General features: G+C 33.2%; 1 protein-coding gene and 1 non-coding gene across 3 annotated transcripts; both read left to right on the top strand.

Moving 5' to 3' along the window:
* Positions 1-883: 883 nt before the first annotated feature.
* Positions 884-12059, top strand: LOC126742004 (leukocyte surface antigen CD53-like). Of its 2 annotated transcripts, none has more exons than XM_050448533.1 (5): positions 884-1196; positions 1287-1475; positions 4107-4277; positions 4426-4620; positions 11617-12059. In XM_050448533.1, exons 1-5 carry the CDS (start codon positions 1140-1142, stop codon positions 11764-11766), a joined length of 762 nt encoding a protein of 253 aa, XP_050304490.1. In that variant the 5' UTR covers positions 884-1139; the 3' UTR covers positions 11767-12059. The 2 variants fall into 2 exon arrangements, with proteins under 2 accessions (XP_050304490.1, XP_050304488.1); XM_050448531.1 differs by having other exon boundaries at positions 893-1196; positions 11582-12059.
* On the top strand, positions 4317-4396 carry Trnal-uag (transfer RNA leucine (anticodon UAG)). Its single transcript has one exon. It is a non-coding gene; the product is annotated as a tRNA-Leu (tRNA).
* Positions 12060-27370: the final 15311 nt, after the last annotated feature.

Genomic DNA, 27370 nt, shown 5'->3' with positions numbered 1-27370 from the left:
TCGAATGCCGATACGGTCCCACCCACTTTGACTCCGAAGTTGCTTCGTCGTCGATTTGAAAACGAAATATTCCTTGGGTCCAATTATTAGTCCTATTCGAAAGAAATTTTAAGACATTTTAATACAAAAATTCATAAATAATAGATAGCAAAATTCATAAATAAAGTCTGACAATCTCACAAAAATGCCACAGATTATTGTCTTCTGCATCCTTTAAATTCTTTTCGTCCGGGTCTATTCACTGGGCGAACTATACATCATCATCTTTAGTGCTTCCGGTTGTATTACCCAAACAGCGTCCGTAAAGAGTTTTTATTATAAAAATTTAAAATATACGATTTTAATAAATTATCGCTAAAAAATCCATTATAGTCATAAATTGATTGTCCCAAATTTCTTCCTAAAGGTGGCATTTTTTTGCGCAAATGCCTAATTCAAATATTCCGTGAATCTTGAACGAAAAGGCGAGAATATTTAAATTTTGTTTTGTTAAGTATTTATAAATATTTTTTTTCTTTAGATACTATAGATATTATTACAGAGTAAAAACTCTTTACACAAAAACATGTAGTTACATAATATTTTACATAATATATTTTAATTGATATTTTTTTTTCCTCCGTATAGATAAGGCTGCAGTGTGCCAGTATGCTAGTTTTACCACAAAATTGTTCTTTTTTATCCTTATTATTTCCAGAAGAATTTAACCATATGGTCGCTTAAATGACTGAAATAAATTTGTAAGTTGAAATTTATGTATTTTTGGTTGCCTATGTCTTACCAACTATAATATATATAAAATACGTCGTAAAATAGTCGCGCCTTGTAAAAAACCCGTATGGTATTGCGTTCGAGAATTAATTATATCACACAGAACTGAATATAGCGTACGGTACAGTTATTTTTAGCAGATTACTTTCACCGATTCAGTAAAATACACCTTTATAAATAAACAGTTTAAAACTTCCATTAATGATGTTTTAATATAAATTAAATTTCTTATGAATGAACTCGGATGATTGTGATGTTATGTTTGTTTTTGTAAGAAAATTGTGCAGCACTTTAGTGCTAAAAATTACCTCACGACCTAGAAAAACTGATTTACTCATGTATACTTGGTAGCAGTAAAGCTTTTCGTGATGGCTTCTTTAAAGTTTAAAGAGGCGTGTTGCTTAGCATTCTCTGGGCTTTTGTTTGTAAGTACATAACATTTAAAATTAAATATTATTATTATCCATTAATTAGGACGTTAATACAGGTATAAAATAATACATAATATACTACAGTTTTCAGGGTTAATACTAATAGGCGTCGCATCTTATTTACTTTTTAAAATATTCTACCACTATACATTTATACCATCAGGCAGCGTCGGTCCATTTTTTGTGATATTTTTATTAGGAATAGCGCACTTGCTTGTAACATGGCTGGGCATTAAAGGACCCTCTAGGGAGCACAACTTCCATATAATTTTGGTAAGAATAAATTTATTTTTATTTATATAGGCCAGTTTTACATACATTAATGAGCCACGCAATATATCCCAGTGAAATCTTATAGAAATGCAAATAAATTATTTAGAAAACAAATTAGCAATTTTAAAACTTGAAATTAAAATTTAATTTCTGATAAAAAAAAGTTTATTTAATGTAAGGTCCAATTCATCACCATTTTCGAATAATTTTCCAGCGATGAAATATGAACTTTAAAATTATTTCCATCATTTTCTTTTGGCAACTTGTATTAACCGTTTTATCAAAACTTTTCGGTTAGTCATTGCTGAGATATATTACATCGCCACATTTAATCAAACATATAATTTTAAAACTTATGGCCATTTAATTGAAAGAACAATTAAGTACATATCTTAAATAATTGTGGTAATTCAAATTGAACTTGTAATTAAACATTCTATAAACAAGATATAATTTCAATTTTAAATTAAAAAACACTTCTTAGCAGATACAACAATATGGAAAACGTATTTAATTCCTATTTGGCAAATATTACTAAACCCCTAAGAAGCAAAATACCGGAGAACAGCAAACCGCTTTGTTCTTATTTGAATATCTAAAAAAACAAAATTTACTTCTTTAAAAAAATCGTAACTCTTAACAATATTCTTAAAAAGTACATTTAATTTAAATATTAATCATTTAATCTCGAGTCCACTTCAGTATGTACCTTTACTCGGGAATTCAACTATTTTAAAATTGTAAATTTCTCCTACCTAGGCATACGTCTGGGTCAAGGCAGGCACAACATTTGTTAGGGTCAATACTATCTCATCAGATTGTGTACCAATATTAGTAACAGAAATGAAAAATGTATCAATATCTGACTAGGCTTTTTTCTTTAAAAAAAAAGCGAAACAAATATCATATTAAGGATTTAAACAGGGTTAAACAGGTTTCGGTTCATAATACGAAATTTAAAAAAACTTGCGAAGCAGGATATTAAACTTTGATTGCTTTTGACATTATATCTTGAATAATCCAATAAAACAAATATTTTTTATTTTTAAATAGCCAGCAAAGAACTATATTTACTAGTAGTAGAAGAATGCAGTATTTTTCATTACTTCAACATAATTTTTGTAATATTTAAAGCATTAATAACAGCTGCTTAATGTTATTATATATAGAAAAAATACTATACTAAACTAAATTCTATAGGCTAAAAAATTATTATTTTCATCTGACGAAACATTTAAAACAATTTATTTGCTATTTCTATATGCGATATGTTCCACAATATAAACCGGATTTAGATAGCTTTTAAGAAAAGAAATGCAATGAAGTTATATTAAAAAAAAATCCTACAGCCCCTTCGTACGAAGCTATTTTGAACATCTACTAACTATTAAACGACGCTAAAAAATCACGTTTTAAATCATCACTTTTTAAATGCGTTATTTATTTTGGTGAATTTTTAATGATAAGCATCAGTTGATAAGCATCCTTAAAATGAAGCTATAGAGAGAGATATGTCTTAATTTTGTGTGTCTAATCTTCGGTATTTGATAAAAAGCTATTTTCTGTTTTTCTTCCAACTGGCAAGTTTTCCCGATGACTTTTATGGAGCTCGTTCTAAGATGGCCTCTTGTCCAGGTATTTGGCCTATTAAGGTATTTCCAGGAAAATGAACCCGATAAAAATCGATCAGTTTCTCCTCCTGTAAATGTATATATGTTCCTTATAGTACTTCGTCCAAGAAGCCGTTTTCGCTACTTTCGCCCATCCCGCACAAGTTCTGCGTTATAGACCTCTCTCCCCGCCAATCCAAATTTTAGAACGACTTCTACATAGAGTAATTAAAAGTATTTAATATTCATTTCTCTATGGACTTCTAGCATTTCGATAAGTTGTTGTTTCCCGGCTAATACTAATAATGTTCAACGACTATGTGGTAATGTTCAAGATGTATTTATGGCTTAAACATGTTAGTCGTAAATAAAGTTACCTGTATACGAAGTACACATTGTAATATCAATAGGCTCACTTCTACGTGATGTAGTCACAAAAGTAGGTATTCTTCCTTTAGGGAGACTTTTTCCTTTTAGAGTAAGATATACGGGATGCCCGTATAATATCAATGATAGCAAAAGAGTTTTTTTTCGGTTTACTTTATATTTTTGTATGTAAATTAGCCTACTTGGTATTTCCTAGTTTTTCAGACATCCATATCAATTTTAATTTTTTAACCTAGGGATCTGATGTTGTTTTGGTTGCTAAGGTTGCTTAGCCTTAAAGAAGTCAATAAGTAGATATACTGCCGGCAAATACCATCCTTATATTTTCTTTCTTTCCAACTCACGGAATATTCCGCTATTCCGATTAACCTATCCTTTCCTTTTGTGATATTTAAAATTATCGTAAAAAACATGATTTTTTCGAGAGGTGTCTTCTAAATGCGTATAAGCGGGGAAAAAGAAGCAGTGGGAATAGATTTTATTAAAATTTTTCTTTTCTTATCTTGCAAGGTATACAAATCCGGAAAATTGCCCGCATATTCTGGGTGACCCTGTAGATAAATATAATTTACAATGTGTATAATTCACATTATACTTACCATACAACATCTACATAAAATCATTCACTTTTCAGTTTATAATATTGATACTAATTTTATTGGCATGCGAGTTCGCTGTTGGCGTATGGTCGATTATTTTATGGGACGAAATTGAAGTGGGATCAATTGACTTAATGACCCAGTCATTTGATGAGCTCATCACAATGAATTATTATAAAAAAGATTGGAATAAATTACAAACCCAAGTACGTATAAAAACAACGTATTCAAACTTCGAATCATAAGGCAGCGTGGCCGAGCGGTCTAAGGCGCTGGTTTTAGGCACCAGTCCGAAAGGGCGTGGGTTCGAATCCCACCGCTGTCAAAACTTTTTTTATATAATTTTTATTTTAGCTTCATTGCTGTGGGATAAATGGATTAGGAGACTATAATAAAACTGATGCATATCCTGCATCTTGTTTTATAATTTCGCAAAATTCTTCACAAGGAACTACCTATAAGGAAGGTTGCAAGTTACCGCTTATAAAATATGTTAAAACAATTTTAATTAATGGAGCTATTATTGGATTTTTATGTGTAATTTTTCAGGTGAGTTTAAGAGTTATGATAATAGAAATGAATTAAAATTGATATCATTTTACAAATTATAATAGAAAATAATAAGTAAAAAAATAAGAGTGACATTTTCTAAAATTTAAATAACAGTCTAATAGTATATAGGAGACACCTATACAGAGGTCTAAACGAACAATTTGTTTTCACATACTCCCTTATACAAGGTGGCGCAGCGAAAACATTCCTTGGATTTTACAGGTATTTAATTAAAAATGAATAAAAACACCATCCTCTCATACCCGTCAATTTTTTATTTTCAAGGACAAAACAATATTCTTCACGTTTCATCTCCTTGTTGGAGAGTAGAAATCAAAAGGGCAATTCTCACTTCATTGACAGCTGTTCTAAACAATTGATTTGATGAATTGTTCCAAACCACTTCACCACTTCTCTTAAATTCTGGACCCCAGATGTTCTTCTCCTTGTTCCTTTAATTTTTCTCTTCTTTATGTTTTGGAATAGCAGATGTTTTGGCACTCTTTAAGTATACGGCACCGGCGAATACCCCTCTAAATCTTTACTTTCTCTGAAAACTGTTAAAAAAATTACTTATTTATGAATCTATAACACCTACGCCTGGAATGATAAATACCCTTAAAAATTTAATTTAGTCGGATGAATCATTCTTTTAAAGGTGCTTTCATCTTTCAAATGATGTTTTTCATAGATAATCCTCAACATATTTTACGTTTAAAATTGTCAATTTTGAATTCGAATAAGTTTAAATAATAACAAGACAGTTTAAAAATTTTTTTAGTCTCTTTTATAATTTATCTCTGGATATCTCTTATAATAAATAAGAATATACAGGGTGAGTTTCCAGAAACCGCATCGATCGATTGTAGGAAAACTATAATTAGGAAAAATCTGAAAATGGCAAAAAAATTGGCAATAAACTTATGTCGACGGGCGCAACCAACACCACCGAAATAAAGATTCTTGATTTCGGGGGTGTTGGCGGAACTCGGCTAAAATTTTGTAAGATGGCGGCATTTTCAGTTATACCGGGAGTAGGTATCACCTTTGTTATTTTAAATTGAACACCATATAAATTATTATATTTTTGAATTCTAGATCAGTCTCAATCTAAATATTTTTGTGTATAACATCCTAATTTTGTTAATATCTAAGTCTTACCGTTTTTGAAATATTAAAGTTTTTCTGTTAAACAAGACGTTTCCAGACTCTGCAATAATTGTCGATTTTTGCTATAAGGAAACCTATATCATTTCGTTTTGTTAGGGTTCCTTCTAGAGGAAACCCAAAACTTCAGAGAACCTTAAAGTGTTTTAGTGTGCTCGCGAATCTTATGGAATATCGGTGTGGTCATATCGTGGGCGTACAAAGAAAACCCTGTAAGTCCACTTTTTTCAAAAAATCGTTTTTTTGCATAACCAAGTCCATTTAAATATAACCTATCATACTAAATACCCGTTAAGTCCAATATAGTTCAAATAGAAGAATAGCTTTGAAGTTATTAAGTCCGGAGAGACTAAATATTATTCAGGAAAAATCTATTAAGTTCACTTAATTGATTTATAAATTATTTGACACTCAGAAAAAATCCATTAAGTCCAATAATAAGTTTGCGGTATTCGAAATTGCATCCTGATATTATCGAATATAAATACGAACATAGCAGCGATTATAAGGTTATTAGAATTTGGGGAAAAGGAAGACCACCAGCAATTCCAAAAAAATTAGAGAAACTATATAAAGGCCCTTTACCGATAAGCACAAAGAAAAAAGAAGATCTTTTGAAATTATGCAAAAGTGGTGCTATTTCTTCAGAATTCCATGGGTGGTACCAGTCTCTTTCTACTGCAAAAAGTAACCTCTTTCCCATTATCTTGTTCAGAAAAACGAATACAATTTATGAAGAAAAATCTGATAAGTCTCAAAAAATGTGATTAGTTTGTCAGCGAAAACCCATTAAGTGCAATTATTATTTAAAAATGCTAATAAACAATTTGTTCTAAAAAATAATGTATTTTAATTTAACCTAAACTAATTCTAAACAGATGTTACTACCCAAAAAATGCATTTAGCAAACATAAAAAATAAAATTGGATTTTACATAAAACTTGAAAGTTTAAAATCGCTTTTTTCACATTTTTAGTTTTAGGACTTACAGGGTTTTCCTTGTACGCCCACGATATAATGGTTCCGTTTATGCTCTTATTTAAGGTGAGAGGAAACTTTTAAGACCTTCAAATGACCTTTCTTTATAGATTAGAGCTGCCTCTGGTAGTCACTAACTTAAATACCATTACTTTGTTTTCTCCTTGGAGTGTTGTATTTCTTGCTTAATGGGCTTGAATAAACATATAAGGTTTTGAGCATGCATTTCAGAAAAGTCAGGTCTGTCTTAATACTCCTAATTATTATTATTTATTGTGTATTTTAAATTCCCCAGCTCTATTGGACACTTTATATACCTGATAATCATATTAATTGAACATGAATGTTTTTTTTTGAGTTTATAGTAGTTTTAATAGAAAATAGATTATAATTCCTTATTTTTTTTCTAATAACATTACATGTAGGGTGGCATTACATAATAGTGCCTAAACTTCATACAAATTCATACCTAGGAATGTTTGCACGAGTATCGTATTTTATATCTTATTTATTATTTTTTGGTTTTCACATTTGCACAATTATATAACTTTCCTTCCTTTTAACGTTAGCTTACAACTACCTTTTGATTATGTTAATATAAAAGTGAAGCTGTTTTCATGAAGGTAAATTTGTGACGAGCTTCAGCTGCTATTTTGTTTTATTTTTTTTTCTTCGCTTTTGTCTTTTGCAGTAACTAGGTCGGATTACCGTTTGCAAATTTACTATAATATTTATTTAATTAATAATTAAATTAATAGCTACTATATTTATAAATCTATTTCATAATCTCTGGTTCATATTATAGATAGATTATAGATATAGATAATATTTATAACAAAATATCACTTCTTCTAAAGCATATACCATTTTTGTTTTCTTTAATTATTTTTTGTATTAACTCCATTTATTTCTTTAGTCGAATAAACTTCCTTTGGTAATAAAAAATTTCACTATTATGCCTATATATAACTGTGTTCTCTTATAAAGCATGAAGGTTGCACAACTCAATGTAAGATCGCTTTTCAATGGTTTTCATGAGTTTACCTCGAAACTTAATAACATGACCAAAAGGAGAGTTATTCTCTTCCTGGTATTGATGATACATTGGATGCCCAGACTGGATCGATGTTCTTTTCCACGATAGACCTGAAAACTGAATAGTGGAGAAGTTGAGTTGGCCTCTGAAGAAAAAGAAGGCTTTCTCCTTGGGTGCCACTTATTTTAAGAGGACTGTCCTGGAAGACATGTCTGATTATGATATCTTGATGACATTATTGTGGTAGAAAAATCAATTGAGGATTGACATTTTGGACCAAAGTTGACCTCAAAGAATTGTTATCTGCTTTAAAGGGCTCTCAGATATCTGGATTCTGGGTAACGTCGCTTTCAGTCACGCAGTTGCGTTTGACAAGTAAAGGTCCAGGCTGCAAGACTAGCAAATTTCCAAAGACAAGCATAAGCTATTCAGTTATTCAGCTTTTTAGAATAATTCCATAATTATTATGCACTTACTACGACCCTATGTGAAGGCATTTTCCAACCTCGCAAAACTATTGGATAGGCTGACAGAACGAGAACGAAAATCCCAATGGTCTCAAAACCTTCAGGAAGCTTTGGATCACCTAAAACAAGGCTCTACGGAGTGCTCCTTTCCTGAGCTATCCTTTACCTGAAGGATATTTGTACTGGACATATAAAAATAAACATATTATGTCAATGTTAAAGACCAGAGTTACAATAATGGTGATATGGCTTTAAGACCCCAAGAGACGAATTTTTTGTCACCTGTCAAAAATTTCTTATTGCCTCATCTTGGGATGGGTCATATAGAGTTCTGGAAGTAATCGACAATATCCTTTACGGGATACAAAAGCCGCCCCGGGGTAAAGCTCTAGTCATTCACTTTAACCGGCTGGCTTATTATAGAAACTACGAAGACTACGAGCTTTCATAGATGATCGCCGATGAATTCATGGCAAAAAGAGTCGATACGGCGTGACCTGTAAACTGCAGCAAGACCTGTTTACGTCCTTAGCTGAGTATGTTCCGACACACTAAGGATTTACAAAAGTCTGGAGGTTAGTATAAAGACGAGGTTTTCCTCAAAAAGTTTAGAAAAAATTCAAGACCTATTGTTTTAACTCCAGAGTCAGGCAAGCACTTAAGATAACTGAAAAAGAGACTGGTAGAAAGACTTTCTGCCTGGTTAATAAAGAGGCGTTACACTGGCGATTCTATAAGGATGATGTAGACGCTTTGTGTTCTCTAAAGGAGGAGTTGCTTGCCTTAGGAATAAAGCAGTGTAACTTATCTTAACAGCCTGGAATATACCGGAAACTTACTCCGGTATTCGGAAATCGTCTTGTCCGCTACTTAGACCTGAAGGTGCGAGTGAATGGCGCACCGTGATAGAAAATTAGCGAACCTTCCGGAACAATGATCTAGCTAATAAATGGTATATACAAACAGTAAATATGTTATAATATTAAATTTTTAATCAAATAAATGTTAAAAGTGCCCTAGTCCAACATCCACGCAAAAGTAAAGGCACTGTTCTAAGTCCACATCATGAAAAAGTCAAATGTCGACAGATTAGGAGATATGGCAGGCCATCAATATGGTTTCTTCTTCCAGTCCATGAAATGTTTATCCCGGATATTCCATATACTCCAGAGATGCATGATGCGGGGGGTGCTCCGTCTTGTTTAACAGTAGTTTTAAAAATATCCTTGACAAAACTTGTTCCATTCTCCGTAGACAAATTTAAATTATCTTCGTGTGTTTAATTTTATCGCATATCGTTGCCATGCTAACTAATAGCACTTAATATATTAACTTAATAAACAGGGTTACTGGTAATTCAATACATTCCTTTACAGATGTGGAGGCAAAGGTAGGAGATAGTAGGAGATAGTAGGAGGGGAGGGAGTGAGAAGTAAATTGAACCCTAATATGTATAATGCAAAAAGTGATAGTTTTAAAGATATTTAAATTTTCCTGTTTTTTTCTCGAAAAGGGAGAACATAATGGTTTAAAAGTCAGTTTACAGAAAATCTATACATATTTTAAGACTTTTAAGCAAAATAGATGCCCAACACTATGGTGTTACGTTGGCAACGATAAAAATTCAGAAATAGTTATAACATTAAGTAAATTGTAAATGGAAAGTGGATGTTTTTTTTAAATTTAGAATAAAATTACATTTTCTAGTAATTATTTTTTTAAAAATATTTGGGCAAAATTTTCTTGAAACGTCCTTATTACCTAAGCTAGCTCACAGGCTACAAATGCTTCCAAAACTGCTTGACACCGTTTTCTAATTTATTATGAATAGTAAAAAAGTAACTTTACATTTCACAAATCTTGTTTAACATGAAAACCTCTATTGCGGATACAAGCTCGGCAGCATCTTCTTATTCCTGTCTTTGTTGTTCTGGTTGTTATTTTCTTTCAGATCTCCTGGGTAGCATTGGTTATTCTTTGGATAAGATCTTCCCAGGTATTTATTGAGGTTGGATAAACCAGTGCTTTCATTTCAGCCCAGGCTACAATTAAATATTTGTAATAATATAATTAAAATGTTTGATAAATATCCTCGTTTAAATGGTCTGGGAAAAAATGTGGTCCTATTACATCACGACCAATAAGTCCCATCGAGATTTACAAAACACTTTCTTTAAAAATTAGTTTTTCTTATTAAATGGCGATTTTCTTCGCTTCAATAATGCCGGTTAGGAAAATTTGTTGGTTTCAGAATTTAAGATAAATAATAAAAAGCAATAAAGTAAAATAACTTGAAATTCGTAATCAAACTTCTTTCTATAGTTATTGCTATTAACTATCCGCACAATAAATTTTTAACAATAAAAATAAACAAATTGTTGTGTTATCGCCAAAAATGAGTAAACACTGAATGGAATTTTAAGTGCGTTTTTTTAACTATTCAAGCAGTTTTGGAAGCATTTATAGGCTGTGAGCTATCTTAGGTAATAAGGTAGTTTAAAGAAAATTTTGAGAAATGTAGGCCAAAAATAATGACTAGAAAGTCTAATATTTTATTTTCAAATTAAAAAATGTACACTATTCATTTACAATTTACCTATGGTTATTTACGAATTTTTGCAAAAACACCATAGGGTTGGGCATGTATTTTGATTAAACGTTTAAAAATATGTACAGCGGATTTTCTGGAAACTGACCTTTTGGAGAAAAACATTTACTTTTTTACTTCATACCCCTTCCCCAATCTCCAAAGGAATGTCTTGAATTGCCAGTAACACTGTTTATACTTAATATATAATAGTAATATACTTGACGGTATTTTTCGAAAAGATTATTTATCCAAAATTATCAATTTTTCGAAAACTATTAGAATGGATAAATTCCTCTAATTCTAAATATTATATACATTTCTGAAGAGTATAAAAAAGGAGTTTCTATTTAAAAATATTGACTTTTCAGGATTAGTTCAATGTAACTTTTGGGGCAAAATTTGGACCACCCTGTAATTATTAATTGTTAACATATTAATACAGTTCACTAAGCAAAGTTTTCCTCTTCCAGAAGCTCCACTTTAATTCGTATTAAAACCTTTTATTTTGAAGAAATTTATTGTTATTTATTAGCCAGCATACAAGTGTTTTAATTAAACTTACTTAAGTTCCTAATGACAATATCTGTATATAAAATATCATGAGTTTACGTCACTGAAATATATAATAAAATATATACTGTCATGTATTAAAAAAAAGTAAATGAAAATAATTTACCTAAGCTTAGTAGAACATACGTGTCCTAATGTAATATTTTTTAGGGCTTGGGAATTTTTACCTTTTTTACCTTCTTCAGAAGTCTCCGAAAAGAAAGAGCAGAAAGAATGGCTCGGCGAATAGCGATGCAACGGGAAATGGCTATCGCAAATGCCGGCAATATGACTCAAAGCAGTACTCCAGCTGTTTCTTCTGCCCCACCATCTCAAAACGGATCGATTCAGGTTGACCATCCGTTTACTCAAAGAGCTTCAAGCAGTCCACCAGCTACTCCCCCCATTTCGGTACAAAGTTAACATGATCATTTAACTCTCATAATTTGACAGCCGTGCACATTTATAGACAGTATGTAGCAACCACGGTAACACAGTAGGTTTTATTTTCAAAACTAATTTTATTTAATATTTGTGCATAAATATAGTTATGTCGGAAAAAACACTGCGTTTTATATTGAAAGGCTTAGAGTATTATTAAAATGTATCCGTTTATGGTTCTTAATAAATTTGAAGTAACAACCTACAAGACTACTTAATGAGACTTAGAACATTGAATACCTAGAATGAGGCTTGCTGCAAACCATAGACGAGGTGTTTGAGTTTACCGTCTCTCAGACATTGATGTCAAATCGCTTTACCAATTTTTCATACAATATAATCTATTTTTCTTAATCATAAACATTTTTTTATTGTGTTCTATTGGCTATCTAATTAGATATACTTTAAGATGAATCAACAGATTTTTCAGAATTAAAAAGTATTCTAAACATAAAAACAATTTAAAAAAAGCTTGGCAACGTAGAATACCTAATATATGTCTAAAACGCAACTATTCAGTGTTGAAATATATGACATACTTCACAGTATTTTTGTCATAAAAAAGGATCATGAAAAAGGATATTATTAATAAAAAAACGCACTGAAATTGTTGAACCACTGAGTTTATTCGGAAGTTGGGATCTTAATTAAATATACAATCACTACTAAAAAGGCATTACACTTCCAAGGCACCCGATATTTTTTCATTATATAGCAAACACATTGAATTTAAGCTACTTAGGCTATTTTACCACAACAACTGGTTGTAATTAACCGGTTGTCGGTCGCTACCAAAATCATTTTATTGTTTTACAATAGAAACCATTAAAAATATCCTTTTCATACTAATACGGTACTATAAGAAAGGTAAAATACTATTCAGACGTAAACAATGAACGCAGTTTCCAAAAAATATCTTATTAATAAAATATCCCAACTGCCCCCTGTGGACATGGTGCGCTCAATCCAAAACAGCCAATGTTTATTCTAGTGTATTCAATGTGCTAAAGCTAAAATGACTTTTAAAAAAAGTATTAGTGCGGGTATACACGATCCGGTTTCAACGGTAGAAACGCAGCGGTACCGCATTGGTACGACAACACATAGGTTTAAATAGGAGGCGATACACGATGCATTAGTACCGCACACGAACTTATAAATATACCTGGACTGCCAATTCAATGGAAAGTAAATTACCACTACTAGGGGGTCGCCATTTTGCGTGATTGTGTCCTTTCGATGTTGATCACTCTGACAAATTTTAGTTGTGCCAACTATAGGGAAACAAAACAATTAAAGTTCTTGAGAGGTTATGTTTACAAAAATACAAAATAGAAAGTTACATATAGGTAAGAATTTAAGATGCGTTAGAGCTGTGATTTTTCTGGTACTTCTTTAAGAATTTCGTTAAAATTTATGAAAGAAAGTAATCCTCACCTAAAATGAGACAAAGTTTCAATCAACTTGGAATAGATGCATGCACTTTAAAATATTTGTTTTATCATACTGATAATCTTGGATCTTATAAATACTAATACGATGAAAATCATAATATTCATTTAAATTTTTGCTTGTATTTACTTAACAAATTCAGTTAAAAACTCTTATTTTCTTTCTATTTTTACTTTCCTTCCATGTAATAGGATGATTATTATTTCCTATAGAATAGATATAGGATAGAGAGAATATAATTTCCTTCCACATTAATAGGTACACCCATCTATAAGAATCAAAATATAGATGATTTTATGAGCGTTTGTAAAGATGGTGATACATTATTCACGTATTAAATAAGGACAAAGATACATCACCTGTTCCAGACAATATAACCAAGCGTCGTTTACAAATCCCCAAAAACCAGGCAATACGCTATACTTACACGTCAAACGTCAGCGTCGTCAACTTCATTACCGATATTTAATATATTTTTTGTTGGTAACACTAAAAATTTTCAGAGTGACGAACATCAAAAGGACACAAACCCTATAAAAATGGCGGCCACCATGCAGTGGTAATTTTTGGGTATCGTAGCCATATGCATTAGCAGTCCAGGTACATACATTTATACGTTCGTGGTACCGCATCGACGGAAGAGCAACGCAGACTGTTGCGGCTGCAACAGGCGACGCCGACGGGAGGGTCCTTAGCCAACACACGTACTTAAGTGTATCGCGATACACGTTCAGGTTGTAACGCGCGTTTTTAGTCATTTTCACCGAAATTATTACATTAAATATATTATTTTAACGCAGTTAACAATTCGCCAAATGATTTCATTTTTATTGACAATTTTTTTTCTATAATAATTGAAAAACTTATCATTATACTGCCGAACATTTGTATAAAATTTGTCGATTTTTTCTACACCGATTTCAAAATATGGATGCCTTCAATATGTTTACGTTATACTGACTCTCGTAAAAGATCTGCTTCAAGATCACAAATAATTATTAGTAATGAAGACATTATCTCTCTATAAAAGTCTCAAAGCAATTCAATTTTGGACTTTTTCTTAGTGCATATCCGTTTGCTACGCAGTGTGTATCGCGTATATCCGCTGAAACCGGATCGTGTATATCCGCACTTAGGCATTTATTATGGACAGCCCCGTACGTACGGAGGAGAGGTCGTTCTTCGATCTCCCCAAACACGTTTGTTTAATTTCTCAAGACAAAACGGAGAGAAAGCATCCTCATAGCCGCCGTTTAACCATTATACCAAACAGTAAAAATAATATTATTGAGAGATAATTAAATTGAGGTAGCTAGAGCCATCTAGCGGCGCAGCGTCAAAGCATTATCTCCAAAATATGTACAAAGGTGGTAAATGATACATACTAAAGAAATATGGATTTATATAGATTAGAAATCCGTAAATCTAATAAAAAAACAAAGATACATACGAAGATCATTTGCCAACAATGTGAAAACATCAGTTACAATAATTAGAATAAATATCATAATAAATTTATTTTATTATTTTTGTGTTACTTATAATCGTCAATAACTACTTATTTCTTATTTATAATCTTTATAATAAAGGTTATGTTCTCGCCACAATAAAATGCAACATCTTTAAACCAATGTTTTCAATGTTTTTTGGCTATTGCATTTAGACTTTTATAATAGCCATAATCAGATACTAAAAAACAGAAATCATGTACTAAAAATTTCCAGTCCTCTGCAAAAGTATGGACTTCTACCCTACTATCTTTATAACTGTTAGTTTAGCGTGTGCCATGTTATAAAATTATTTATATTAAAAAAAAAATTCCAAAATTAAAGCAAAATTGCCTAAACTTAAGGATCTGCGTACGGGCCTGTTTTTAGATAATCTAGGAATGTAATTTAGATTCGGATTTGGTATGTTTTTTAGTTAAAAGTTTGTTTATCGTCAAAAAATATGTTTAAAAATACTATTATTATCATTATTAATACTAGGATTAGATCGTCATATTATTTATGTTTATACAACTATTTTAGGTATAATATAAAAGACATTCTTTGGGGGTTGAACATTTAGAAACTATAAATAGTTCTGAATACATTTTTGTACGTATGTATTCGGTTTTAGAGTAATATTATAGTATATGCATAATTTTTTTACTTAAAAAATCTTTCTCTTTATAGAGGCAATTAGTATAATATGTTTTATTATAGTCACTTGTATATTCTGTCATATTTTTTCGTGATATTAAAATAAATAATATAATATTGTTTTATAATTATTTTGTATATATCTTTGGTTTTAATCTAAAAAGATTTACAATTCTCTACACATAGACCTTTTGATTATCTAAGATATTAAGATATAGGTACTCTTCTATCTTACATCAACTAAAAGTAAAGGAAGAGATCAGCTTTATAGATCCAAAATGAATTAGAATCCAATAGAAATGTTTTTTTTGTCAGATATAAAGGGTATCCCATTTTGGGTGCTTTTGTGCTGAACGAGTGGGCGAAATGCGGTTTCGCGAAAATGTACTACTTTTTTGTAAAGCCGAATACAGTATCGGACAAAATTAAAGGAACTTTTATAAACCTATTAGTTGACCCATATTTTCAGTTCGATATTAAATTATGTTGAAGATATGTTGAAGAATTCTGATCTTGCAACAGCTTAGTTCAGACAAATGTGTTAAATGCGTCATTTATCTTCATAAATAGTTTCAACATTCCAAAATATGCTGATAATTTTTTCGAACAAAATTAAAGCTTTACAAAAATGTAATATTAGTATTTTGTTAAGACTGAGTGCATAATATATTCGCATTCCTTCTTATTTAAGTATGCCTTGTGAAATTAATTTATCAATTGATCTGAAAGACCGCATTATAAATACGTATATAAAGCGCCTCTCAAACCAATAAATAATTGCATCAAAACAATTTTCTGTCGGAAAAGATGTTTCAAAAACTAATAAGAAATTTCGAATTCGTGGTAAGAGGTGGCCACCACAGAAAAACCTTTAAAAAACTAGACCGGCGTATAAAGAGGATAAGTCGAAGTGATTCTAAGATGTCAGCTCTATAAATTTTGGCCAATAGGGACGGTACGCATATTTACAGATGCTATTAACACCAGGGTGTTGAAATCGGTGAGGTTTTGCAAAAACAGTACATTTACAGATACTAACAGATTTGGACACCAGAGTGTCGAAATCACCAAGCTTTTGTAGTGGCTATACATGCACAGATGCTTACGGATATTGACACTGATTTTAAATATTGTATGGCGGCTATCGCGTTCATGCTGGTTTATATCAAAAGAAATTAGACGGATATTATACAGTTTATGTTGTTGTTTAGTTGTATGTAAATTACAAATTAGTAATAATTAAATGAAAATGCACAAATGCAAAAAAGTTTAACAAATGGAAAACACCCAAAATATTTTTTTAGTTTAACTTGACAACAATGTGGAAACATCGGTGAAAACCGCCAACATTCAATGTTGACACTATCGACAGACGACAGTCAACATTTCTTTCAATTCGGCAGTACAATGTAGAGATTTGTTTTCAGTGACATTTGAGAATAGACCGATTCCTTGTGCAAAAACGGTTTTAAATGTGGTTACAAGTTTTGAGACATCTTTTTGTCTTCAAGATTGTAAAAAATGCCATACAAAACGTCAAGAACCACCTGTTGAAATGGTCCAGGGTAGAACGGCGGAAAGAAATGGTTTGCAGTACCCTAGAACTTGATTCGACTGGGAATGAGCAATAAAACTGTTGCTCGTATCTAGAAAAAATATGGGTACAAATGTTTCAAGTATTCAAAAACTCAGGAACAATTTCCTGAAGACCAGTGGCGATGAATGGAATTTTGTGAAACCATGATGGAAAAGGCAAATGAAAACGAATATTTTTAAAAAAATATTTTGTTTTCTGGTGAATATTCTTTTCCATTACATGGCGAATGCAATCCTTCCATAGTTCGTTATTGTGCCATTCAAATCCTACCTGATGTAGACCTGGGAATCCTGGGATCGGTTTATTTTCAACAAGATGGCTGTCCTGCTCATAACGCGGCTAGGGTAAAAGAATTTTTAACAAATACTTTTCCTAACCGCCTTATTAGTGGGACTGGCGATATTAAATGGCCTTCTAGATCTCCAGATTTGTCTCCAAATGACTTTTATCTGTGGGGTTACCTTAAGCAGACCATTTACAAGCATGAATTTAGTAGGCCAAGAAATTTAGAGGAGTTGCGGAATAAAATTGTCGAAGGTGCGAAATAGCTTTTACGATAGGTTAAGTTTTTGTTTAGCGAAAGAAGGCGGTTCATTTGAGCCTTTTATTTAAAAAATGATATGTTGTTAAGTTTGTTTATTAGAGTTTTATTTCTGATTTTTTATTATATTTTTATCAGAGTTGATATTTTATTTTTTATTAGAATAACGCGTTAATTTTCATTATGCATAAAACACAGCATATTAAACATTTTAAGATGACAATTTTATGCGGGTTTTACACATTGTCATGTCTGTAAAACCCGCATTAGAATAAATATTTTAAAAATGCCTGGATTTTCGCGTAATATTTTGGGACATTTTGTCGCCAAACGACGTAGCTCCCACGAAAGTCAGATGTTTACCATAAAATATGAACCTACGGACATATGATGATACCTGACGGAAATATGAAACTACGGAGTCCGTAGGTTCATATTTTATGATGTTTACTAATCCCGTCCTCGGGCCGGCCGGGGCGGTGCTCTGTCTCAGGCACTCGTACACGCGCGACGTTGCAAAATTTCGCCTCTATGCGGTCTCCTATAAGTAACGAACGCAAACACGATCTGTATATATACAGATCTGTATATATATAGATTAGTTCTGCAGCAGTCGTACGAAGCGGTCGTGTTTCCACTCGTTGGCTCTGCCGGATTGATGTTTTGTTTTGTTTTGTTCTGTTTTGATTTTTTTTTTTTTTTTTTTTTTTTTTTTTTTTTTTTTTGACGTTTCTGCTGTGCGTGATTCCTGCAAAAAATAATAGTTCCGCTTGACTGTTATTGTTCCTGATCTAAAAGTAGTTCCTGTTTAATACACGTGTTTTGTCAACATAGTTTGTTGAACCATCATAACATTACGACGACGCGGCTAGTGGTTATTGTGCGCGTGCTACCTGTTTATAAATTTGTTCCCGCTTAACTGAACTTGACTTTGGCAATTAGCATTGACCCCTACATAAGTGTTTTTGTCTTTGAACTTTTTAGTCTACAATCTTACATTTTTTATTATTATATATTTCTTTTCTTTCTTCACCTTAATAAAAAAATGACTGAGTTCAAATGTGATTCGTGTCAAAAAACCGTATCCGATAAGGATAAATATAAACTTCGTTGCAGCGGAGAGTGTCGCCGGAATTTCTGCATGAACTGCACCGGGCTGGACAAGACAATGACAAAAGCGCTTTATCAGCAGAAGTGCCACAATGTAAGATATTTTTGCAATGTCTGTGACTCTCCGACACTCAAATACTTGCACGACAAAGTCTCTCATCTACAAAAAAGTCAGATTCCCCTTGAAATTGTTGAAGCATTGGGAACGTGCCTAAAAAAGAACAACGAACTGTTCCCTGTATTATCTGAGATCTACGACATTCTGAGCTACCATGACTCGAAATGGAAGACCTTATACGATAAAATAGATGAAATTCATTGCCTCCATACAAGAACTCCTGAAAACGGAAAAGAAACCTTATTCCATTCCATCAGGGAAATGAAGCAAGGCATTTTTAATCTCTCGTCTATTCTCCTGGATAATCATGGAGATTCTGTTAAGGTCCAGATACACGACTCATCAAGGGAAGAGCTCGCAAAGGAAATGGGTGATCTCCGAAAAAGTGTTAACCAAATGGCACTTTCCATCGACAATTTAACTTCTAAGGGAAACACGAGTAGTGGAAGTAGCCTCCCGAAACCAAAAAAATCCTGTTCAACGCAGACCGAGCATCTGGAAAAGCCTATAGATGTGAAGACTCCCATAAACAAAACCACTCCTCCACCTTCCAAATCTTTTGTAAAAGAGGAATGGGAATACGTGGTTGTGTCTAGGATCCCCTCATCCTATACAGCAAATCAACTTGCACACTACGTCAAGGAGAAACTTAAAACCACGGACTTTGTTAGATGCTTTCCTATGCTGAAGAACAAGGACTGTCCAGACTCAGACTTCAAAGTTGGCGTGCAAAAAAAGGAGCACCTAAAAACTTTAAAAGACCCAACTATGTGGCCAGCAGGTACAATTGTAGATGGCTACAAATTGAATGCTTCAACCCATCCAGATTCACCAACATCCAATATTCAGCCACCACCAGAAGCCACTGCTACGCCAGAGAGATCTTTAAGAATTGCTTCAGACAAGGAAGCAATCGTTGCGAGTAAGTCCCTTGCACGGAAACCCTCTAAAATAATAATAGAAAAAAAAACGATGAACGAAGACGAGCCCTTTATGGATCCGTTGACTCCGCCAATAGTGAGGCTGTCCCAAAATTCTGATCCTGAGAATAGCCGTTACCTATTGGCCAGACTGAGAGACCCTTCAATTTTAAAATCACTAAGGCTCTACCTGGCATACCTCCACGACCTGCCGGCGAGTACATGCTTTGAAGGGCACACGAAAACTAGCATTAAACTAATGCTTGCCGCAGAAGGACTTCCCACTGACATGGACTCCCTGAGAAAATTATACTGTCGGTTTCATAATGCCTATGGTATTGGTTCGGCTGAAATTGAAGCAGACCTCTCCGCCTTTGGATCCTTCTTCTCTTCAGAAAGACTCCTACGGCTCCAGAAAATTAGAGAAGGTCAAACTAATTATTTTTCTCCAACTAAGTCAAAAAATTTTTAAATAAAACGACGCGAATAGAGGATCAAGCACCCTCTAAAAAAATGGACGTTAGCAAGCTTAATATATTTCTCATTAACATTCAGTCCTTAAGACATAAAACAGACGAATTACATCTTTTATTGGAAGAGCTAAACTTTCCACATATTGTTGCCATAACAGAACATTGGTTAAAGACTGATGAGCCTGTATTTATTAAAAACTATACCACTTTAGCTAGATATAATAGAAGTAATTTATCTCATGGGGGTACTATGATAATGTCCACTAACAACGATTTTTCCGCGGTCACAAAATTTGATAATTTATTATCTGAAAAAGTATTCGAATTTTCCATTGTCTATCATAATACCCTTGACCTTTATATAGTTTGTATTTACAAAACACCTGACGCGGACGTGCAAATTTTCTGCCAAAAATTATTAAGCTTGCTAGAATCCCTGCCCTTAATAAGCAAATTAATCTTGTGTGGCGATCTTAATATTGACTTCTCCAGTGTGTGTGCTGCTAAGGAATCCCTTCAGTCCATATTTGATTCATTTGGGATGGTTATGCATATTAACTCCCCAACCAGAATAACCAAAACTAGCTCTAGTATCATTGACTACGTCGTATCAACCTTTGATCCGGAACTCGTTGATTTAACTATCTTTAACTCAGGTTTCTCCGATCATGAAGCAGTGTTAACTAAATTTTCTCTAAATCACAAAAATAAAAGAGTCCCGCGCAAAATGTGCCGTATCTTTGGGGAAAAAAATTTCCTAAATTTCAAAAATCTATGTCTAAGAACGGACTGGGACTTCCTATCTGATGATGTTAACACTGAGTTTTCTCGATTTATAAAGTCACTGTCTGATTTGGCATCCAACTCATTTCCTCTTAGACCCATCAAAATTAAACAAAAAAAACCATGGTCTACTAAAGGCTTACGCTTGTCTTCTAAAAATATACGCTCCTTATCACACTTAAAAAAATTCTCAGACAGTGTGTTCTTCCACGATTACGTAAGGTTGTACAAAAAAATTTACCATAAAACAATAAAGGCAGCCAAGGACCTCTATTACAATAAAAGGATTTCTAATTCTGCAAATGTTGGTAAGGAAACTTGGTCTATTGTTAATGAATTAAGGGATAAGGCTTCTCCATCTATCACAATCCCCACTTCACCGGATAACTTAAACAACTACTTTATAAATGTAGCCAAAAATCTCATGAATACCGTAACTCCTTCCCACGATCCTCTCTCATATCTCGCTAATGAGAATTTACATAATTTCTTTCTTACACCCATAGCATTAGAAGAACTACGCAGCACAATAAAAGACATTAAAAACAAATCTTCATCTGGGGCTGATGGTCTAACGCTCAAAATGTTTTCAAATCTCCCGGATATCACTTTAAACCATCTTACCAACTTGATTAATATGTCTCTTCAAATTGGAATCTTTCCAAGCTGCCTTAAGACGGCAATTATTATTCCTTTACATAAAGGGGGCGAGAAGGATCAATGTTCGAACTATCGCCCAATTGCACTTCTCCCAACATTATCGAAGATTATTGAAAGACTGGTAAAGAAACGACTTTTATCCTTTTTGTTTAAATATAAAATTATAACCCCGCATCAGTTCGGATTCTTAAGTAACAAGTGCACCAATGATGCTATGTTGTCCCTCTTTAATAATATATACTCCAGCCTAAACAGCCATCTTTCTACAGCAACAATTTTCTGTGATTTCTCTAAAGCTTTCGACTGTGTAAACCATAATATCCTAATTAATAAATTGCAGCACTATGGAATTAGAGGAACACCTCTCGAGTGGTTCATGTCATACCTGAACAACAGGAATCAGTCTGTTAGGGTTGATTCGATGACGTCTTCAAGCAAGCCAATAGAATGCGGGGTACCTCAGGGCTCAGTTCTAGGCCCTATTTTGTTTCTTCTATTTATAAATGATATTGCTAATCTGGACATAAATGGTAAAATTTGTCTCTTTGCGGACGATACTAGTTTTTCTTGGAGCAACTTAAATATGGTGGCTCTTCGTAGAACCATATCTCGTGACCTAGTCACCATTAAATCGTGGTGCGATTCAAATCTCTTGTGCCTTAACGTCTCAAAAACTAGAGTATTATCATTTAGCGGTGCGTTGCAACCTTTTGTAATAAATAACAACAGAATGGAGGTCGTTGATTCCGTAAAGTTCTTGGGACTGATGGTAGACAACTCTTTAAAATGGGATATCCACATCGATTACTTATCCAAAAAATTAAGTTCTGCATGTTTTGCTCTGAGATCAGTATCCAGGGAGCTAAGTTTGGCAACGGCTATAACAGTTTATTATGCCCTGTTTGAGTCGCACCTCCGATATGCCCTTCCGTTTTGGGGTACGTGTGGTGCGACTCAATTTGAACGCATATTTAAGCTACAAAAGAGAGCTATACGCTATTCATTAAGACTAAATTACAGAACTCACTGCCAGGAATATTTTAAAAAATTTAAAATACTAACTCTTCCTTCCTTATTTATATTTGAATCCGTCTGCCTAATCCGCAAGCACTTATCAGATATGTCAGAAAGGCCATCTCACAATTATCCTCTTAGAAACGCAGAGTACGATCTTTATTTACCAACCCCACGATCAGAACTAGTTAAACGATCCATTCTTTATAATGCAAAAAAAATGCACAATCATCTCCCATTTGAAATCAAATCAATAACAACTTTTTCCAAATTTCGGAAAGCTCTGAAATCATACTTGCTGGAGAGAGCCTTATACACAGTAAACGACTTTTTTTAATTTTTTAATAATTAATGTTATGTAATTTTAAGCACGCGCTTCCTAAACACTGGTAAATTTGTTTATGTTGTTATGATAATGTACATAAATAATATTCGTATATTATATAAACAAATTAGTAGTTTGCTAATAATGTTTTTGTAAACAACTGCCTTTTGCCGACTTTGTATACAAGTGAATGTATATATATTTTATAGATTTTAAGGAAATGTGACCTAAACAATTTATAAAATTGTTAAGTTTTTTGTATGTTTTGTTGTATTTTTTATTTTTATATATTTGTATTTTTTGTTTTGTCTTTGTGTATATTTTGTTTGTATGATTTATTTAAATAATAGCTTTGTCAACAAAATTTTAAATTTTATGATAATAAAGCATTGATTGATTGATATATTTTTAATATTCCAAAACAGTTTAATTGTGTATTAATATCCAATCACATAAATATTTTTTCGCACAGGTAGGTATTTTGAATTGGTGTCAGTCTCCGTTAGCATCTGTGCATATATAGCCACTACAAAACCTCGCTGGCTTAAACACTCTGGTGTCCAAATCTGCTAGTATTTGTAAGTGTACTGTTTTTGCAAAACCTCACCGATTTCAACACTCTGGTGTCAACACACGCTAGCATTTGTAAATATGCGGACGGTACTAGTGTGCCCTGAAAAACAATTCAAAGACGTCTGGTTGAAGCTGGTCTGAAAGCAAGACGACCTGCAAAGAAGCCTTGGCGTTGAAAAAAAATAGAGACAGTATGTTACTTTTTGCAACTTCTCATCGTAACTAGACGGCCAAAGACTGGAGAAAAGTGTTGTTTTTCGACGAATCAAAATTTTGCATTTTCGGTACCGATTGCGATACGTCGACCAGAAGACAAAAGACTACATCCTAAATATGTTAACCTGACAGTGAAGCATAAAGGAGGTAATATAATGATTTGGGGTTGCTTTCCTACATATGGTATGGGGCCATTGCAAAAAATTTGCAGGGAAATAAGACCGATTTGACTATCGAAACATCATCGAAAATGTTATGCTGCCCTATGCAGAATGGGAAATGCCGTTAAAATTCGTGTTGCAATATGACAACGATCCTAAACATACCGCCAAAATTGTAAAGCATCGGTTTACGGAAAACAACATTAAAGTTTTGCAGTGGCCATCTCGGTCACCGAATCTTAATCCAATAGAAAATTTATGGGAAATCCTAGAAAACCAGATTCGAACAAAAAATATCAGAAATGCGGCACAATTACATGAAGGAGTGGAAAAGGCATGGAAGGTGATTAATGATGTTATTAATAATTTAATTGATTTCATGCCCAGACGTAATTAAAAACAATGGTTACTGGGCTAAATATTAATATTTTATAATTCTTATATTAAGAATTTTTGCGTTAATTTTGTAAATATACAAAAGTTGCTCCAATTTTGTCGCGCTCATACAATTTTTTTAAAAAATGTATCAGATATTTACATAAAAACTAAAATTTATAAGCCTTAAATATTATGTTTGTATTTCTTTTTAAAGGTGTTCTCCGTAAATAGTTGTGGCTTTAATTTATTAAGTTTACCTTTAGAAACAAATAATCAAAAGTTGCTTCAATTTTGCCAGATACCGTGTAAAAAAAATTTCAAGTATTTCTAGGTATATAAATGCTGTAAGAAAATTTCTATAAACTTATTACGCGGTTTAAATATAAGGACAATAATCTTTTTGTTATATAGGTTCGAAATAAGTGTCAGTTATTTATGGGAAAAGTAATGATGTGCGGCACTTAAGAAGTACGTAGCGACAGCCGAGAAATATTAGTTTGTAACTTGATACTTTGTTTAGGTTAAAAAGGTTTAGAGGATAAGGCGTATTTTTAGTAAGAAACAAGAAACAGTTCCATATGAAGTCGTGGCGGTTAAAGATTAAATAAAAGTTGATTGAATTTAGACAAAAAGAGTTTGTTTTTCGTTATAAATTTTAACATCAGAAGTGGGATGAACTCTACGCGCCGGAGTATTAGAGTCGTTCGCTGAATTAGACTATTTTCGTATAAGTGATTGTTTGATAGTGCAGGTGGCAAAATTAATTGTGTAATATACAGGGTGTTTCGGTGTTTGTAATAAAAAAAAATCATGAGTGATGATGAAAATAACTTAATAATTATACCAAAGCTTGCTGGAAAAGCACATTGAAAGGAAAGTTGAACAAGCATTAAAGAGGAAATTTGGACAGGTTGCTGAGGTTGATTTAACCGAAAGGGAAAGTGATAATGGAGAGAACTCTACGATCATTGTACGGGGTGATATTCTTCCTACCTTTGACCCAGACGATAAAAGTACTACAATTGTAGGGTGGCTTCAGAAAATCGACCAATTAAGTGAGATTCACGGCTGGACAGATTACCAGAAAACGGCGTATATGCAACAAAAGTTACGTGGTGCTGCGCGTAGCTGGTTTAATCGTCTTGACGACTACAGAAAAACGTGGGAAGAATGGAAAATGGCTATTACCAGGGCATTTCCCAGATGTACAGACTATGCCACAGTTTTGGAAGAGCTAGTAAATAGAAAAAAAAGGCCAAATGAGACAATGACCCACTATTATCATGATAAGTTGTTGCTAATTCAACAATGCAGGCTGGATAAGGAAGCAGCAATATCCTGCGTTATTAAGGGTTTACCCTTAGAATTGCAGGCAAATGCCCGTGCTTTCCAATGCACTACTACAGATGAACTGTATGCTGGTTTTATAGCACCTTTAGAAAATTATCAAAGCCCTACGTATGAACCTAAATCAAAAAGATTTAAGCATGAAGGTGAGACCAAAAAGCCAACAGAATGTTACATTTGTGGAAAACCGGGCCACATAGCTAAAGACTGCCTTTTTAAGAGTACAATACGTTGCTACCTATGTGGTCGATTGAGCCATAAAACGGAAAACTGCCGCCTACGAAATTCACGCAATATTGCTACTCCTAGCACGTCACGTGAAAACGTTGGGGAAAAATCTGTCAAGTTTTTAAACAAAGACGTGAATCAAATTTACAAGAAATCCTGTAAAATCAATGGGCATCTGGTAACCGGATATATTGATAGTGGTAGCCAGGAAAATATAATAAACTGCGATGTGGTAAACCAAATGAAATTGCCAACATTTCCATGCAAAAATATTTTAACTGCTTTTGGAGGTGGCACTTACGTAAGTGAGGCAACAACTAAATTTACCATCGAAATTGATGAGGTTAAAATAGAAACATCCGCTTTAATAACTAACCTTCCAATGGGTGATTTTGATGTTTTAATTGGACAACCCATTATTAACGCTACAGGAATTTCTTTATTGGTCCACTCTGACGAGGCAAAATTGAGCCAAGACATTGCTGGTTTATTGGAAGAACTGACACTTGAAGCTGAAGATCTGAGGCCACTTGTGTTGCTTAAAGAGGATAGTATTATTAGTCCACGGTCAACCCACGTCGTTCCAGTGGATATCACGGGGGTGAAGGATGGAGAAGACGTTTTTGTAAATGGAAAATGTTTCCGCTTGGGCAAATCTTTGATTTGTATACCAGGAGCTATAGTTAGGGGACCTTTGTCGATGCTGCCAGTTTCTAATATGGGTGAGGAGGCCATAACATGGAAGGCTGGAAAGTTGTTGGGCAGAGGCACCAAATGTGCTGCGAACATGTCCGGGAAAAATAGTTGCGAGGTGAGTTTAGTACAAAATAAAATAAATATGAGTAGATTAGACCTGAACGATGTAGATATGAATAGTGAGTTAGAGAGAGAGATAAAAAAAAAGCTTTTAGTTTTGTTAAATAAACGGCAACACTGTTTTTGCAGTAAAACAGAGGAATTGGGTACGGTCAAGGGTTGTGAGCTAAAAATTGAGTTGAAAGATGAGTCAAAACCAGTGTGTTATCGCCCTTATAGATTAGCCCTGAAAGAGAGAGATGTAGTAAGAGAGAAAATCGATGACTTGCTTTCTGCAGGTATTATAAGAGAATCTAATTCAGATTTTGCTAGTCCTATTGTTCTAGTGAAAAAGAAAAATAATTCATATCGTTTATGTTGTGATTATAGGTCATTAAATAAAATAACTAAAAAACAAGTCTATCCTATGAAAAATATTGAAGAACAATTAAATATGTTAGGGGGGAAATATTAGTTCACAAGTTTAGATTGTAATCAAGGCTTCCACCAGATAGCTGTTGCCTCGGGCTCTGTTGATAAAACGGCATTTGTCACCCCAGATGGTCATTTTGAGTATATAAAGATGCCTTTTGGTTTGATAAATGCGCCAGCTGTATTTCAAAGTGCTATTGACAGAGCTCTGGGTAATTTGCGGTTTGATCAAGTTCTAGTTTACATGGATGA

This window comes from Anthonomus grandis, chromosome 11, assembly GCF_022605725.1.
Source record: "Anthonomus grandis grandis chromosome 11, icAntGran1.3, whole genome shotgun sequence".
Classification (NCBI taxonomy): Eukaryota; Metazoa; Arthropoda; class Insecta; order Coleoptera; family Curculionidae; genus Anthonomus; species Anthonomus grandis.
The sequence above is the reverse complement of the archived record's forward strand: the minus strand, read 5'-3'. Positions and strand labels throughout refer to the sequence as shown.